This window comes from Nipponia nippon, unplaced genomic scaffold (genome assembly GCF_047370975.1).
Source record: "Nipponia nippon isolate SJK-2023a ecotype South Korea unplaced genomic scaffold, ASM4737097v1 scaffold_8, whole genome shotgun sequence".
In the NCBI taxonomy this organism is placed as follows: Eukaryota; Metazoa; Chordata; class Aves; order Pelecaniformes; family Threskiornithidae; genus Nipponia; species Nipponia nippon.
The window spans coordinates 44,830,336-44,848,617 of NW_028262402.1; the positions used below are offsets into that span (position 1 = coordinate 44,830,336).

At 35.5% G+C, this 18,282-nt stretch overlaps 1 protein-coding gene across 16 annotated transcripts in view; it reads left to right on the plus strand.

Moving 5' to 3' along the window:
• The window catches only part of PTPRD (protein tyrosine phosphatase receptor type D), a 1,305,401-nt gene that overhangs the window by 1,262,874 nt on the left and 24,245 nt on the right, over positions 1-18,282 (plus strand). For all 16 annotated transcript variants that reach the window (XM_087741431.1, XM_087741446.1, XM_087741430.1 and 13 more), the window contains 2 exons: positions 3,680-3,799; positions 4,512-4,666. In XM_087741431.1, coding sequence (XP_087597557.1) covers positions 3,680-3,799; positions 4,512-4,666 — 275 coding nt within the window. The remainder of the gene's footprint in view (positions 1-3,679; positions 3,800-4,511; positions 4,667-18,282) is intronic.

Consider the following 18,282-nt stretch of genomic DNA (forward strand, 5'->3'; position numbering starts at 1 on the left):
TGCCTGTCATTACTTGTAATTTAATTTCTCTTTAAAAAACACTCTTTGAAATCACCGGTGAGTTCTTTAGTGCTCGTGTGTCTGTTTCATTCATCTTCCTATCTTTAGTGACAGGCAACAGAACATTAGAGAATTATTGGTGAAAGCTGTTTTCTGTAACCATATACACTTAGTGGCACAGAAAAGCTCTCATTGGGTGCAGGTGAATATAGTCTGCAGAGGCAAAGATCAGCCCTTGGAACTGGAAGCTGGGTGGATAAGAGGAAAGTGAGGACTATGACATTCACCAAAGGTTTATTACAAACTAACTCTGAAAATAAATAAAAGTTGTAATTGTATTTCTGAAGGATGACGCATGTTATCATCATCATACTTTACCACATTAAAGTTGTCTGTTTTCCAAACAATGTGCACAAGTGAGGAAGAGATTCCCTGTACTACAAGGAAATTAAATATAGAACAAAGAGCTAAAGCAAAAAAAAATTTGGCAAATAATTTTAAAATTGTCTTGTTGATATTTAGTGTTAAAATTTGGATGACTCAAGGGGTTTGAGAATTTTTTTCTAAAAAAACCATTAATATTAAACTTCTGAAAAATAAACTTACTTGAAGTGCTGAAGGCTGGGATCTTAAAATACAATAGAACACTTAACAAGAACTCTGTCTCAGAAAACAGTGCCTTAAGTGTTAGCTTATATTATTTGATTCTCTGCTGCTGCTGAAGTCTAATAGAAAACATTGTTCTGATCTCTCACAAAGATAAATTGGACTCTAAATTGTTAGGAGTATTGGGAATGTAAGGTTTATGGTCACAGAGCAAAAAAGTGTAGGAGGCAGGTAAGGGCACATCTCTGAAGAAGACCTCTTGTTCTGAGAAAAATCAAGAGGCAGAAGGAATACAACATGTAGTTCCATCGACTTATGGTTCATGTGCTCTTCCAGAAAGACAAATCCACATCAATCCGAAAACAGGTTTTCTTTCTAAAGAATTGATACTTATTTTCATCAGTTTCCACTTTCAAATAATATATACACTGGTCTACAAATTGTATTTATTTTTTAAGAGTTAGTGTCTGCTTCCAGCAGCCCTCTGCATCAGCTAGCTCTCACAGAACGTATTTTAGAAAAATTATAAAATTATTGGAGTTTATGTTAGATAAACTAATAAATGAAAAAAAAAACTAAAAACTGCACCTAAAAGAGCAGGCACATTTATTTTCTCCCAGCCTAATTGAAAAGGAGCAATTTTCTACAGGCTTGTGAATCAGAGTATATGCTTAACATTAGATTACTATACAAAATAATAAAAAACCCAAAACCAAGTATTTTCTGTTGTTTGCAAAGATACTGTTAACCTGCTATGTTCTGAATTTCCATTCAATTTTTGTGCTGAACATTTATTTCTCTCTGTTACATTTGGAAGTTGCTTTTATAAAGTTTTTCTAGTGAGAAAGCTGATTAATTTTACAGGCATGCTTTCTGGAAACTGGCACTGCTTCTACCAGCATACAATTTATACATGGGAACTGCAGGGTAAAGAGGAGAACTACATGTTTAGGCATGCAAAGGCATAGCCAGACATTTATTTCTTGTATTAATTTTATTAAAAGTACATAAATTATTCTACCATTTTTATTCATTTTTTTTTAAATTAATTCAAACAAAACAGGTTCAGTCAGAGTTTTATACGAAACTTGTAGTTGCTAAGATTACAAACAACAACTATTATGTATCAACATTTCCCATGAAAAAATGTATATCATTCTATGGGAATTAATACATAATAAACCACAACTTGTTTATCTAAAATACAGCTAACCAATATAGATACAAGTTACACTGTGTCTATATTAATGATAAAGTGAAACTACATTTACAATAATTATATTGAAATAACTCAATTGAACCTATACCTTTCTGTCTGATTTGCAGAAGACCACAGTGGCTTCTTTTAGTATTAGGAATCTTGCAAATAAATCACCAATATTCGTGAAATACCTGCAATAGTTACTCTTTCTGTATTTCAGTAAATGGCACAAGGAAGTAATTACTTAATTCCTCTTAATAAGAGGATTTTATACACTATTAATCCCATTTTTAAGACTGTAGTATCAATAAACATTTTTAGTTACTTTGTTCCAATTCCTTATCTATAAATTAAGCTATCAAGTCCTCTAAAAAAATGTTTCAGGTTTTTTTGCCTCTAATGGATGTTCATCACCTGCTTTAGTCGTTAGAATTTCTTCTCCTCTTTATCTAGATTACTTGTTCTCATACTGTGATTTGTGAACCGTTAGTGATCTGTGACCTGTGAGCCTCAAAATAAAATGATTTGCAAGCAAAAGCTATTCAGGACTCAGGAGCTTGAAAGCGTACTAAGTCATTTTCAATAAGTACTTTGCAGAGCAAGAAACCTGGAGAACACATGAGTTTTGAAGATGCATTTCTTAATTTTCCATTTTGGGGGAATCATCAGTTTTTCTCTTGGAATAGCATGATAGTTCACATTTTTATCAGAAATACTGTGCTATATTCTGCTTTTGTTGTTTCTTACAGCTTGTGTATTCTCACTGAATTTGGTATGAGTCTGGTTTAGAGTGATTAATGAAGACATTTATTAAACAAATGCAATGTATTATTACTTGACTCTTGAATACAGTTCTTTTCTGTACCGTATGCAAGGCTAATTGATAAGAATGTATTGTTCTAAATAGAACAGAGACTAACTGTCTCAGTTTCACCTATCGGTCACTGAAAGCAAAATATTTTCAATTATTTAACCCCCATACTACTTTGTACCATGTGTTCTGATTGTTTTAGAGGTTCAGCATTTCTTTTTTCATAATAGCTTTCATTGTAAATACCATTTTTAGCTGAAACAAATCATTGGGCTTCAGCAATGATGATAAACATATGGTTCTCTTATGTGTCATTTTATACAGAATTATTTCAGCTCATTAATATTCTAAAATATGGTGTTTTGAAATGGAGATTTCTCTGCATGAAATGTCCTTTGTCTTTTAAAATTTGATGGATGAACTCTCTCTATCAAACCATGTTTTTTGAATGCCTGTGAACAGAATTTCATTATATGATTTGTAACACTGATCTGAGAAGGAAATTGTATTTTCTCACAGCTCATTTAATAGTTGCTGGTCCTCTTTCTTTTATCTGTGTCCTAAAATTATTTCTCAAAAAATTCAGGTTTTTACTGAGACATTTCTAGACATACTAAACACTAACGTCCAAGCAGCAGTTTCTATGTTCGTGGACTAATGTGAAATAGGTGAAATATGGCAAATATTCAAAAAATTGTCTGTCTACCTTTACTGGATTAGTACTGTTATTAAATTCTGGACTGTGAAAGGTGAGTTACTGAAGATACAGATCATATTTTTAGCTGCTATAAATTGTTTTTTCTTTATCTTTACTTATTAGTATTTCTTAATCATCTGCCCCACTGAATTTACAAATACCCATTATGGAAGAAGATATTGTAAGAGCTACTACCAGAAGAGCAATTCTTGTGGATGATAAAATAAATTTCTTATGTTGGATCCTTAGTAGTTGTTGAACATTCTAAGTCCACATACTTTAAAAACCTACAGTGATATACACTCAGATATGTAATAAATGTCAGTTTCAAGTGTATTAAATAATTACATATTTTTCACTACAGGTGAAGTGTGATCAATACTGGCCAAGCAGAGGCACAGAAACTTACGGACTAATCCAAGTGACCCTTTTAGACACTGTTGAATTGGCAACGTACTGTGTTCGTACATTTGCACTTTACAAGGTATATAAACTTATATATACTTACAATATACTCTAAAATTTAAATGTAAGCAACTTTTTTCCTTCCCCTTCCCCTTCCTTTCCCCCTTCCTTTCCCCCTTCCTTTCCCCCTTCCTTTCCCCCTTCCTTTCCCCCTTCCTTTCCCTTTCCCTTTCCCTTTCCCTTTCCCTTTCCCTTTCCCTTTCCCTTTCCCTTTCCTTCCTTCCTTTCTTCCTTCCTTCCTTCCTATCACTTTTTCCCTCCTGCCTCCCTGCTCTCCTTTATAATGCTTCCTGCCTTCCCTGCCTTTCTCCCTTATTTCCTCACTCGTTTTCTTCCCTTTCCCTCCTTCCACTTTCCTCCCTCATTTCCTTCTAGCAGCACTGAACAATGAGACTTCTTCTATAGACAGAGTGTATTTTTCTTAGAGCATAGTAAGTTAATACAGAGCTCTCACTATGAAAAACCATTTAACTGAATGAAATGCTAGCTAAAGCTCTGGCACTTGTTGTGGTGCATTACTGTGCAGTATAGTTAAAGCTCATACATTTTTTGAATCCTGCAATTTAGAATATAAGAAATATTTCCCTCCGTAGCCTGACTTCCATTTCTCTCTGGCCCCAATATGATTTAAATTCACTTCTCTGATATATATACTTCTGCAGTTGTTTCATTGAAAAGTGCCAGTATCACATCAAGTGGCAGTTCCGTCATGAAGTTTTTTAATTTCACAGAATGGTTCAAGTGAGAAAAGGGAAGTGAGGCAATTCCAGTTCACTGCCTGGCCTGACCATGGTGTCCCAGAACACCCAACACCATTCTTAGCTTTCCTGCGACGAGTCAAGACCTGCAACCCGCCTGACGCTGGACCTATGGTTGTGCATTGCAGGTAAGCCCAGAATTTCTTTCAAAGCGTATTATGTCAAGATTACTGCTTTCTGTTTTGTTGCACATGAAAACATTATCTTCTTTCAAAGATACTTCTGTCAAAGAAAAAGATGGGTGCATTACAAATTGGGGACCTGAGTATGGCACTGCCTACTTGGATGGGCCAGAATTATTTTCTTTGGTCTGTTCAAGAGGAATTAATTTTAGAATATCTAAAGGTTACCAACCCCTCTAGTTCTGGCTTCTTACATACTGGTAAGCCAGCCATGGAAGCTGGTTATTTAAACATTTTTAAAGTGATTAGAAGAGGCTCTTGTAAATGAGACAGGAAAATAAAGTCAACAGGAAAACAAAATAAGCAGGACTTCAGTGTTGCAAGGCACAGACTGCTTAGAAAAGATCAGAGAACATGAAAGATAGACATTTAATATTTATTGAAACAACAGGGTTAGGAACGTGGAATAAATAATAATACAAATTTATTTATACAGTTTGCTGAGTATTTCCTGAATGGAGCCAAATCATTTTGTACTTGTATTTACAGGATCTTCAAACATTGTGAATATTGCCTAGAATTATAGATTGCCTCAGCTATAATTTATCAGCTTGATCCATATAGAGCATACCTCCAAAGGTGTTCAGCAGTGAAGATGTTATGCTTTAAATCAAAACCAAAATTAATAGAAGAAATGAATCCTTCCACTCTGGGAATGCTGTTAAGTTAGTATAATTACCTAAATTCTCTCAGTGCAAAAATAGACAAATTAAATTAGTTGTTAAGAGTCATACAGCAAGTCATTGGAAAAGATGAAGTAAAATACAAAGCTTATTATCACTCAGTGGTATTGATGAACTGCAAGGTCATTTTATTCTCCTTGTCATTGGTTATGCATGCATATTTCAGTGAAAGTGGTGGTCAGGATAGGTAGTATGATTTGATGCCTGTTGAGGGACTTTTTTTCCGAATTTCCTACTGATTTATTTATTGATACTCTACAATATGCATATCCTGGTAGTAAATTTGCTCTTTGCCTTATGTATAGCTTCTTGAGACATTAAGATTTTAGGCACTTCATACAACCTATCCTCTACAAAGCAGTCTTCCACATATTCTATTATTTTAGCAAGCCTTTTAAATCCCACTCCCAGCAATTTGTCTATGAGCAGAAGAACTAATGAAACCAGATTTCTTGCAAATTTAGACATTTATGTCTCTATATTTAAAAATTTTATGTGGCTAGGCATGTAGCAGCAAGTTTTGTGGACAGTCCAGAGTTTATGAATGTACTCACTAACTCATCAGTGTTAATGTGCTAATTATCTAACTGATAGACCAACAAGAATAAGTTCCTAAAGTCTTTCATACAGTAATAATGTTAATGTGGGTGTCTCTTTTCAGGCATATTGTAGCAACATTATATCTTGAGATTTGTATTGCTTTATCATTTTGAATTTGATGTTACTAAATTGGTAAAAAGAATCAGAAGAGGGACAACAGAGCGTCAACACAATTTTTTTAGGCTAAAAGATATGTCTTTCATTCAGCAACATGAAAAAAATTAACATTTAGTTTGAAATTAAAGTACTGAACATGCCTAAATATTTCATTTCAAGCTCACAAAAGTTTTCATTTTATGTTGAAACATAAAAAGTAAGCAAGTTTCATGTTACCTATTTTTTCTTAGAATCTGCTTTCAGATTTTTCTTTCCTCTCTTCTCTGTTGCACACTTTGTAAATTTCTCCGTTCCACTCCCTCTTTTGCTTTTCATACTCAGTCATTTCACTTTTTTCAATTTTTTTCTCTCCAGAGTCTAGACTGCTCTTTATTCCATACGTACATCTAATTATATTTTATTTCTGTCCTTCAATTCCACTGTTTTCTCAAACTCATTTCACTGTTTTTTACCATATTGCTGAACCATTTCAATATGAAATATGTTCCTACATGTCTTAGTATTTTCTCTGAAGAAAGATCATTGTTCTAATGGTAGCATTCTCCTGCCAATTTTTGTCATGCATCACCTTTCCCTGCCTTCTAGTAGTCACCCTTTTTCACTGAGATATTTTACCTGTTCTTGACAAACTTCTTACTTTTCATTTCTTCCTTTGCCGGCCCCTAGTGTGCCTCTGCAGCTTCTTAAAAAAAGTCCTCTTTTCCTTGTTCTGTATCTTATCTATCACTGTCTCCCATTTTGTGTTCAGATTTCTCTAAGTCCCTTTTCATTAAAGCTCATGTACTGCCATCATTCAGATATCAGAAGTATTTCAAACTTTCTCCACTAGAGCAAAACAATATAATACAAGACCATATCTTGTATCTTTGCCTACAGTAGGCAGTGCTTTTCCAAGATACTCCATTGAAGGGATAATCTTAGTTTACTCCCCAGTGGGAAAATGAGATTTATAGTGAGGAGTGTAAGACATATGAGACAGCACTGATACCTTCTTTTATGTTTGTTCCAGTAGCTAACAAACTGTCAGAGCTCAGGAAATTATAATAATGACATGTTATAGAAGTATAAATACAAGGGGGTTTACCTTTCAAAATACGTTTGGTAAAAAGAAAGAGCAGGTATGAAGAAGCTGTGACAGCAATTTTCTGCAAAGCTTTTAACCCATAAAAACCTGAAAATAAAAGCCAGCAGGCAACTAAGGGAAAAGCTACTTGTCTATAATACGTCCGTGAATTTAGCTCAGAGTTTCTTACTGCTCCAAAGCTGATCTCCTTTTCACTTTTGATTCAGGTCAACACCAAGTAAAAGCAACAGAATCCTGCCTGGGTGAGGAATAAATAAAAGAGCCAGCTATCTGCATTTTGATCCTTGGAGAGTAACCCCCTATTTATTCTGTATTTATAAGTAGGTATTGTAAGTGAAAGATTTAGCCCAAGCTTTTCCTGACTGCATTCTCCACATCTGCCTTAATATTGACCAACAGCTGTCTTTCAGTCCACTTCATGTTAAAAGATTAAGAGGTTTTTCCAGTTTGCTTGGTGGTTTTGGGATATGGCTATATATCCTAAAGAGAATCAAGGTAGTCGGAGATCTGGTCCACCAGTATGGCCCCAGACCAGTTTGTATCAAAGCCTCAGTAGATTATAAGCTAGTTTAATATCCTGTTCCTAGGAAATGGTTGTTGAGTGTATGAAGAATTATTTAATAACTTACAGTGTGCTTAGTGGGAAGAAGTCTGAGGTGAAAACAAGTGACAACTGAAGAATGCACCCTGTAAATATTTGAGTGCATTCTATTCACACAATAGTGACCGGAAAAAAAATGCGTGGTCTTAACTTGTGAAGTTACCTGGGAATACAAGTATTACCATTCAAAATTACTAGACTTTATAAGACATGTTCTGATAACTGAATGTCAAACAAATGCAAGTGGAAGTCTTCATAACAAATTTTGTGTGATGACAGCAAAGAAAAATACTGAATTATATGATCAGAATTTACAATAACATGAGTAATTATTTGTTACTAATGTCCATGCAACAGACATCTTTGCATGTCATTTACACATCTACTTATAATTAACAGTTTGGTTGCCTTTGCAGTATTGAATTTGAATCTAATGTAGAAGTCTAAAACACGTTGAGAAATGTCATATATACATTCTACAGGTCAAAGGTCTTACTTATGCAGAAAAGTTGGCAGATTTTTAAGCTGAAAAGGTAATTAAAATATAATTAAAGCTACATTATTTTTAAGGATAAAACATAGATCATTGCTGAAAGGATTGTGAAGCACCAAAGGTAACATCAAGGCCTAATTTAAATGCAGAATTTTTTATTTATGTAATCAGATATTCTGGTAGGACTACTTGTATGAAAAAGGTGTAGTAGTAATAATATAAATTCATAATGCCATTGCACTATTTTTCCAGGAAAAAATCTATACTTCTCTGTCTATATGCATCAGGAAAGATAGTTTAGGAAAGCCCAAATCAAAGTAAAGTTAAATTTAGATATATATTCTTTATAAACTGCCATGTTCCGTGATCCTTGCTTGAGTTATGTTCTCCCAAAGACAGCAGTATCATTATTTTAGTGTGAGATTTGGTAGAGAAAAGCAGCTAAATCAAAGGTAAAGCTGGATGCAAAAAAAATAATAACACAAAAGAAATTTAGCAATCCCATCCTGTTTGTAGATACTTTTCATAATGTGTGTGTTCAAATCTCGACTTGGCTTATTTAGATTAACTTGTCTGGAGGTTTTTCTATGGTGGTTGAAATACGTGATGCAAGTAGATGCTTTTTCATTTACAGACTGTTATATTTCAAGACTGTATCCCTTCAGTCCCTTTGCACAGAAGTTGAATAATATAACAATCCCACTGGTGTCTCTGCATGACTTGCCCTAATTTCCAGAGCTGATCTAGAAAAAAGGGTTTCTTTAATGAAAAAATGCAAGCTTAAACCCTAGGACTCTGCATTGGTGAGGCTGTAATGTGTGGTCTAATGATAGTGGGGAAAGCACGCGGTTTTGTTTGAAGATGGATTAGTGCAGGCAAACAGGTGCTAATCAGATCACAATAAAATAGCACCGGAGGGTGTTTGGAGCTTTATGCCACTATGTTTTCAAAACATCACAGAAACTTTAGTAGTTGGTTCAGTAACACTACATAAAAGCTTAACATGTAAGTGCAATGCCATATGTTTGAATCTCTCTTTTTAATACCAGCACCAAGGGGCGTATCTTTAAGATACTTTGTGAAGTTTTGGCAGGCACTGTTAATGCTATTGCAGACAGAAAAACTTGGATGTTTGGAAGAATGTGACTGGTTTAAGTAAATCAGTGTCTGAGTATACTAACATAACCAGTTAGCACAGTAAAAACCAATTAATTTTCAAAAAATAACAAAACCCAATGTGATCTTGTATTTCTTAAAGTAGAATACTTACCTAATTTTTTTTCAATGTTTCAGAATAAAAAACAAAATTAAAAAAAAAAAATATAAATCTAAGTCAGTGATTTTCCAGTCGATTGTTTTACTTCACCTCTGTGTCTTTTGAACCTCCCTACTGCTTTTGCCACATGCCTCACAAGTGCTCATTCTCTAATCCTGGCAGTGAGTAGGTTGCAGATGACTGCCTATCCTTTTTCATGGTGGGGGAAAAAAATCCAGTACATACTCAGAAATATCTCAAAGGAGACTGAAAAATACTAAAAGCTTCCTCATCCCTTCCCTCTCCCTACCCTGAGAACAACTCAGGATCTTTCCTAACTTCCCTGGACAGCTGAAAGCTCTGGAGAGGAAAAGAAATAAAGGCATTTTAGTATGACAAATATTTTAATATCACAAATATTCTAAACTTTCTCTGCTTTACCCACATGTCTTTATCCAGCAGCTATTGGGTTGCTACTATATATTAGACTGTCCTGGGTATAATCCATATATGAAAACACTGTAACAGTATTTTCTCTCCAGCTGTTAGCTGTACATCACCATATATCTCATTAAGGCAACTTTTTTCTCAAAGTCTTTGTTCACAAATAAAAAGCAAAGGGCGAGGGATAAGGCTGTTGTTAGATTCTCTTCTTAAAACAATGCATAGTCAGTGACTCTGCTTAGGATGTTTAGTTCCTCTTAATATAAAAATACAGCAATGAATAAATGTCTGTGTTTTTCATTGTATTCCCTTTGTATTGATAGTCTCAGTTACTCTGACCATATCAGAGTAACTGGGAGTCATTTCATTTCTACACATACCTTTGTTCTCTGGAGTTATTTCATTTCTGCATGTGCCTTATACAAAATACACCAAGGCTTGCAGAGTTTGATACCTTGAGAGCTTGGTCTCTGTTTAAGGAACTGGAACTGGATTCTCTTCATTTAGGAAGTTTTGGATGGTTGTTCTGTCTTCGTTTAGTTGTTGGAATTGTAGAATCTACTGGAAAATGAGAAAGAGTCTAGAAGAAAGGTTGATAAATACTAGCTGGCAGAAACAGACTGGTGTCCCACCAGCACACTGATTGAGGGGTCATCAGTATAGCAAGACACTACTTAATAATCATTTGTGTAATGAATGGCATCACAGAGGGACAGGAGTTGGGACTTGCCTCCATATTCTCACCATAAAAACTTTCAAGGTTGTGAAAGTTCAGATTCCAAAAGCTTCACAGTTGAAGACCCTGACTGTTTTATGCTGAACATACAAGAGTTTTCACCTAATTACTGTATTATGCACATGTAGTTATACAGACAAAAAGCAGAGCCTCCATCTGTTTGCTGATAGAGCCAGTGATGGATGGGTAGTAATGGAATTTTTTTTCTCTGTTTCAAATTTGAGTGTCATTAGTTAGGATCACCTTGATTGCAAAGATGCCAGTTACCTTCTCCAACTGATCACTCTTTAACTTAAGGGCAGTCTGGGTCTTATTAGCTTAGGTGTGTAATTTGTGTCCTAAAATTTAGGTGCTCACATATGAAAACCTGGAAAGATGAACAAGACAAGTATTACCGTACAGTAGTTAATGTGACAGTGTGCAGGGTCCTTAAAGATTTGCTAGGGTACCTTGACATTTTTAGTCTGAATAGGAAAATACTATGCTACATTACCTGGAAATTCTCCATGAGGTCTCAAACACCAGCAAACTGATGCTGATCCATTTTCAAGTTTTGTCTTAAGTTAGAAACTTGTTCTGCACCGCAAACCAGCCTTTCCTAAAACCTGAACTGAAGCTGCTGTATATACAGTATGTGCTTCCATTGTTTATAAGCATAGAAACTCAGTATCACTGGAACCATTATTAAAATTCAAAAGCATACAAATAACAAATAATAGCAGTATTTCTTTATGCAGGTTCAAATAATGGAAAATACCTACTTGTGGTCTTTTTGATTAAATCAGTCCTATGTGTATAAAGCCATCTTTGGTTGGCACTTAGCCTGTGGTTCATGGGATTATACCCCCACTGCTGTGACTCAGGGCCGGATTATCTTTTGAAATCCTAAAAAGCTGCTATGACTGCATAGGGCAAGATTTTGTTTCTGATAGAAGTCAGACATCTGTAAAGGACCATAGTGAATGCTACTACTAGACAGAATCAGTGGTCTGTCTAGGCCAGTATCCTGCCTCTGACAACAGCAAATGTCAGAACTTTCAGGGGAAAGTATAAAACTCCAAGGTCAATAATATTTCAGTAAAGTTTCCTCCCAAGCAACAAGCAGTTGGTGACTAGTTTAGCCCTACTTCATAAGGATTTCAGTTCTTTTCCTTCATTATTCCTTTAGCTACCTAGAGAAACTGGTGGTTAATTTCTTGTTCATATCCATTATTGTACACACATTTTAAAGAACAAAACCGGAGAGTCTTATCTTTGACTTGTTTTCTTGTCAAGTACTATTCTCTGACAAGTAGTTTCACACATCATGTTAGAAGATATCTATTTACTGTTATTTTGAGCATGTGTCTTCATTTCGCTAAATGTCTTTGGATGAAGGGAGAAAAAAGAACATTCTTTAACACTGTTTCTTATTTTAAATGTCTACAGCTTTCTCTTGTGTTCATCCATCATAGCAAACTAGGACAGCAAAATACCCTAACCTGCTCAGTACTTGTTATATGGACAGAGGTGGCAGGCAATCCTCACATGCCTTTTTTGCTGTCTGTCTCTGCTCCCTCGTTTGTGACATACCCTTTTTCTGTAGTCTTAGTAACAGTAACTATTCCCCAGTCTTTTTTTTTTTTTTTTCCAGCGGAGGTACTGAGGCCTGATTTGGATTCAGCCAACAAATGGTTTCAGTTGAGCAGGTCTCCTGGAAACTGATGACTTTTTACTCAGTGAAATAACCTGCCCCTCATTAAAATGTAATAATTTTCTGTAAGATCTTTTTTTCAGAAGCAATGCCTTTTCCATGTGTTATCTCAAATTACAAATATGTTGGTACTGACAATTATTTCCATATATATATTATCATGTCCTACAAGGCCTGTAATTTCCTTTGACCTAAGCTGTAGTTTGATACATTATTTGATCAGCGCTCTTAGTGAGTCATTTTATCCATATGTATTTAGTTAATTGGTTATTTTTCTCCCCGCCCATGTTTATATATAATATACTCTACAAAGGAAAAGGAAATCTGACTGCTTGCAGCTGAGTCTAGTAAAAGAGCAATTAAGTTCTATCAGAGCCAGCAGCTGTCCATAATGAATTCTGAATTAAAATTATGAGTGAAGAAAAGAATCCAGCCATCTGCAGGAAATGTGAAAATATTTTTATAACCCAATAGCTGAGTTCTGGAAAGGGGTATCTCTGAGATTTCCCAGCTGTACCTACAGTAAATTCCGGAATATCCATGGACACACAGTATACTGGAACACATCGCATCAACTTGGCTATCCGGCATGTTTGGCTAACTTCGAACAGGGTATATTTTTATCTAAAGTGATCAGCATGAAAGCCTCTTTAAATCATGTCCCTGTGTCTCTAGAACTAAAATGCAGCTTTAAAAATAGTCCTGTTATCTTTTCATGGAGGCTTTCCAATCAGTTTTTTGCCCTGAATATTAATCTTTCTTTGTTTTTCATAATTTTATAGACTTACTTCAGGGTCTCATCACTTATTATCAGATTTTGTCAATGGCTGCTCTTCCAAGTGAATCCCCCATTGTGGTGCCTATTTTTTTTGTCTCCTGAATTTTAAAAATAGATTTAACTGTTTAAAAATTGTCATAATACTATCCAAGCTTATTTTACAGCTACTTTGCAACTTCTGCACCAAAACCCGCATGATTTTCATAAATACTTGTCCACAATATTTGCTAATAAAGTTCAAAATCCTGCAAAAAAGAGAGAGATTAGTGTCCAACCTCTAAACGACAAATTGTGATTAAGAAAAGTTAAATGCTTAGTGGTATTAACCTCTCACAACCTGATTTTCTACTACATTACAGAGAATTCATGCTGATATAAAGACTGCTGAGGTTAAGGAAAAGAAATATCAGAAGTATTACCAGTAACCAAGCTCTTCAGCTGTCAGTGGAGTATTGTCAGAGATACTGAAAAGGGTGTTCATTCTTTTCACCACTTGGTCTGAGAAAACAGAAGCCCAGCAAAAGCCTTAATATGAGCTCATCAGAGAAGCCTCATAGTTGTTTCTTCTCCATTTTCTGCTGTGAAACATCTCACTGCATTATTACCATATTGCAACCATTTCAGTTGAAACCAAATCTAAGGTGGCAATATCACGTTCGTCGCATTCTCTGAATGTATCCTCTAGATATATCAGTTCTCCATGGAAAAGGAAGAGACTTCTTGAGATGGAGATCCAAAACAGTGGGTCTTCTACTAAAGTCCCATCATCTTCAAGCTTGAGGACTAATTTCTGGTTATTTACAAGTCTTCAAAGTAGGAAAAAAAAAGGGAAAAAAAAGATTATTAAACAGGTAGAGCCCAGTTCATTTAGGGCTTTGAACTGTCATTGGTACTAAAAAAAAAGCCAACGTGGACTGAGGAGACCTGGTACTATGTCTTCTTTTTTGCTTTGTACTTACCAGATGAAATACTGTGTCTGGATGACAATCTGGGACCTCATCGCTGTTCTGGCAGTCTAAAACCCAAGCATAACAAACGGCAAATGGTGGTGTTCTGGCTTTAAAAATAGGGATCCTGAGGGCAGCCAGTGTTAAGAAAAAGAAACGATTGTTGACCAGAATAGGTATACAAACACCTAGAATCAGGAGGGGATCCAGAAGGACTCTGAAACTAGGAAGCACCTTCGTGTTCAGCAAGTACTCTCAAGGTCATCCTGTTATCCAGTACTACAGAACACATTTCTTCCCACCTTCTTTAATTCGTTTTCAGATAGCATCACTTCACCTTCCTATTCCCCACCAGACAGGGTAATAGCTCTTCTACATGTTCCACATGAAAATGTAATCAAAGCACAGAAATATGCAAAAGTACAAAACAACTCCTCAAAACATTCCACCCTGAGAGTGCAAAACAGGTTGAAATGCAAAGAAAGCAAGGAGTAGTTGTTAGCAGCAAGCACCATAATTTCTGTTCATTGAATTCTTTGGTGTGCTGTAATCTTCACTTTTATTTATTGATGATAGGATCACGGTGTACTTCCTCTCATAAATTACCCAGAAGTATCATTTTCTGTTTTTACTACAGCTGTTCATGCATAGATCTGTCTTTAATTGAAGGTAATGAGTCACAGTAAGATGTGTTTTTAAAATTAACCTCAAAATACATTCTTCTTCTAAACTCCATTTCACTAAACTCTATTTCAGTAAATTTTATATCTTTCTTTCTTTAGTGGAATGCATAATGACAAGAATACATTGTGAATGCACAGTACAAAGAATGTAAAATATACACTGAAACTCAACAAATCTCACAGAGAAGAGATATTTAGGATAGTTACTCTGATGCTAAATACAGAATGCAATACACTGAATATGCAAGATTGTATTTAGAGAAGTAGGAAAATGAGGAGGATATCAGAACTGGATTCATTTTTAAATAAGAAAATCACAGTAAATCCTTGTGCACAGATAAAACAGTAGAAAGAAATACAGTTTATTTTAATTTCTTTTCTTTATATATCTGAGTAATTGAAGAAATCAGGTGATATAGTGATTTACAGTAAGGTGTATATATAAAAATCCTCTATGAAAAGTAGGATTATGGCATGTATTGCTGTATAAAGTCAACAATCAACTCTGAAGGGAAACAGAGATAAGAAAAAGAAGTGGTATCAAATAGGGTCAATGAACTTTTCAGTTGTCATATTATGTAATTTCTGCTATATTCCATCTCACAAGCAGAACAGTAAGAGATCTTTTTTTCACCAGCAGTCTGGGATTTCAGGAAAGAAGCAGGCAGAAGTACTCTGTGATATTCTGTCCCTTTTAAGGAAGAAAAAGTAAGGATCAGAAATAGCGCTGTCCCTTTTCAATGGCATAGCTCCTAAAAGTGTCAGGTACCCAAAGGCAGAAGTGTTGATTGAAAGGAGGAGGTCTAGATGATCTGATTAGCAGATGTGGGGGTGGAATGCTTGTGCTTTCTTTAAGTATATGAGACCATGAGACCAAATTTAACAGTTCATTTAAGCTTCTCTCCCAGAGCATGTCTAGAATGTTATTGTCTTAGAGTGCCTATTCCAGAAAGTCTAATAAAAGGATTTCTGTAGAAGTTGTGTCTGTAACTTGTTGGTTAATAACCCTTAATGGATCCTTTCCTCCGTGAATTTCTTTTTGGCATCCATGGTATTCTGCAACAATGAGTTTCACAATTCAATTACATACTACATGAAAAACTACTTCCTGTTTGTTTTAAATTCTGTCTCATCATTTCATTTCATGATCTTATTTCTTGTGTTACAAACAAAAAATGAGTACTCATTTCCTTTTCACCTCCTCCACATAACGAATGGGTTTATGCCTTTCTTTCATATCTCCCTTTCTCTTGAGTCTTCTCTGCTCCAAGCTGAGTTATCTAATTTGATTAACCTCTCCTTCATACATTGTCATTGTCTGTGATATGTTTCTTCACCTTTATGATTTCTCTACCATTCTTGAGGTGGGCCATACTGCTTGTCATGGAGGTGATGCAGAATGTCGGTCATGGGAAAATTTGCAGAATCCTTCAGTAAATAGTGGATTCACAGAGTGGTGAGTGAATGAATGAGTGTGCGAGTGAATAAAGATATCACACAAAATCCATCCAATTGGTTCTACAGAAACCTCCTAAATCTAATTACAGTGCAAAAATGTAACTTCAGGTAAATGGCTGTCACATTTTAAAAGTGTGCTCAGAAGTTACCTGTGGCTGTAATATTTGTGGTTTCAGATGTTATTTTCCGTCATTCCATTACTTTAATGAAATACTTACATATCTTTTACTTTCATAGTGCAACATGGTATATCTTCTTCCACTGCTAACAAGTAAATTATTTCTAGTACTTGTGAGCAATCGATTAGTGGAGTTGCTCTTTACATTATGCACTTCCACAACTACATTCCTGTATTGCTTTGAAGCTCTACAGCAGTCCTTCTGCATTTCTGTAAACTTCTGGCTCATGGCAGACCTAGATTTAAAGTCTGATGAGAGGATTCGAACTGCTGTAATGGAATGTCTTTGACAGAAGTGTCTCTTAAACCATTTTTAGTTTGTTTTGCTTAACATTACCAATGCTACATTTTTATCCTGCACAGAAAACTCAGTGTCCTTGTTTTGGCTGGGACAGAGTTAATTTTCTTCCTAGTAGCTGGTATAGTGCTGTGTTTTGGATTTAGCATGAGAATAATGTTGATAACACACTGATGTTTTAGTTGTTTCTAAGTAGTCCTTATACTAGTCAAGGAGTCTTCAGCTTCCCATGGTCTGCCATGGGGACAAGAAGCTGGAAGGGGGCACAGCCAGGACAGCTGACCCAGACTGGCCAAAGGGCCGTTCCATACTGTATGATGTCATGCTCAGTATATAAACTGGGGGAGCTGGCCAGGGCGTAGCGATCGCTGCTCAGGGAATGGCTTGGCGTCAGTCAGTGAGCGGTGAGTGGTTGCACCACTTGTTTCTCCTGGATTTTGTTCCTATCTTTGTTGTTGTTTTCCTTTTCACTATTATTAATATTATTGTTGTTGTTATTATTTATTTTTATTTTTATTCTATTTTATTTCAGTTATTAAACTGTTCTTATCTCAACCTACGGGTTTTCTTACTTTTGCCCTTCCAATTCTCTCCCCCATCCCACCAGGAGCAGGAGGGGGAGGAAGCGCCTGTGTGGTGCTTAGTTGCTGGATGGGGTTAAACCACAACACTCAGCTTTTAAAATTATTTTAATAAACAATTATTTCTTGTACAGGGGATTTGTTAGAGAAATTTCTTGGAGTTTTGATTCTATATGTTTTAATATTTCAGAATTTGTTCGTTTGTGTTCATGGTACAATCTGGTAAGACAGCTTCTTGTGCTTGATCTCTCCAGAGCTGAACTCAGGATTAGATGAAGAACAGATTTACTTCCTGAACATTATTGCACTTCTGCAATCACATATTACAAAAAATTGAGCTTAAATCTGGGGCAGTTATATTTGAAGAATTTATGGTAATGGTAGAGTTCTGAGAATATACAAACTGAAAGGAAAATCTTCATAAAGCTAAGTAAAGGAAGAAAGATCTAAGGCTGACTTTTGATTTGTGAGCCTCCTATGCTTTTTCCAGGTATCTATGAAAACTCTGGGGAGCTCTAGACTGAGCTTTATCTATGTGTAGTGAAATCTCCTGTTTTCTGATTTTTTTTCTTGCCTTGTTCATTTTAAGAAGCTTTATATGACTTCAGTGACAAATATGGTTGCCTCCATGCATAGTACAGAGATGAAGAAAATGCAATGGCTGAAGTCTTTTGTTTGGTGAAGCAATATACCTAAAGATGTGTTGTATACCATACTTGATTGCTGGTATCCAACCATAACCACAGTGAGAAGAAAAGAAAGTCATTGTGCACTTGCAGATCTATTCTCAAAGGTGTCTTATAAGCGGTACCAGAATTCTTGAAGCAATCCAGTATCTCTCCTAAAGTGAAATTTAAGTTTACGTCTGTGCACAAGGTCTTTATGCTATTTCAGTCATCCAAAAGGATTGTATCACTCCAAAAGGATGTTCAA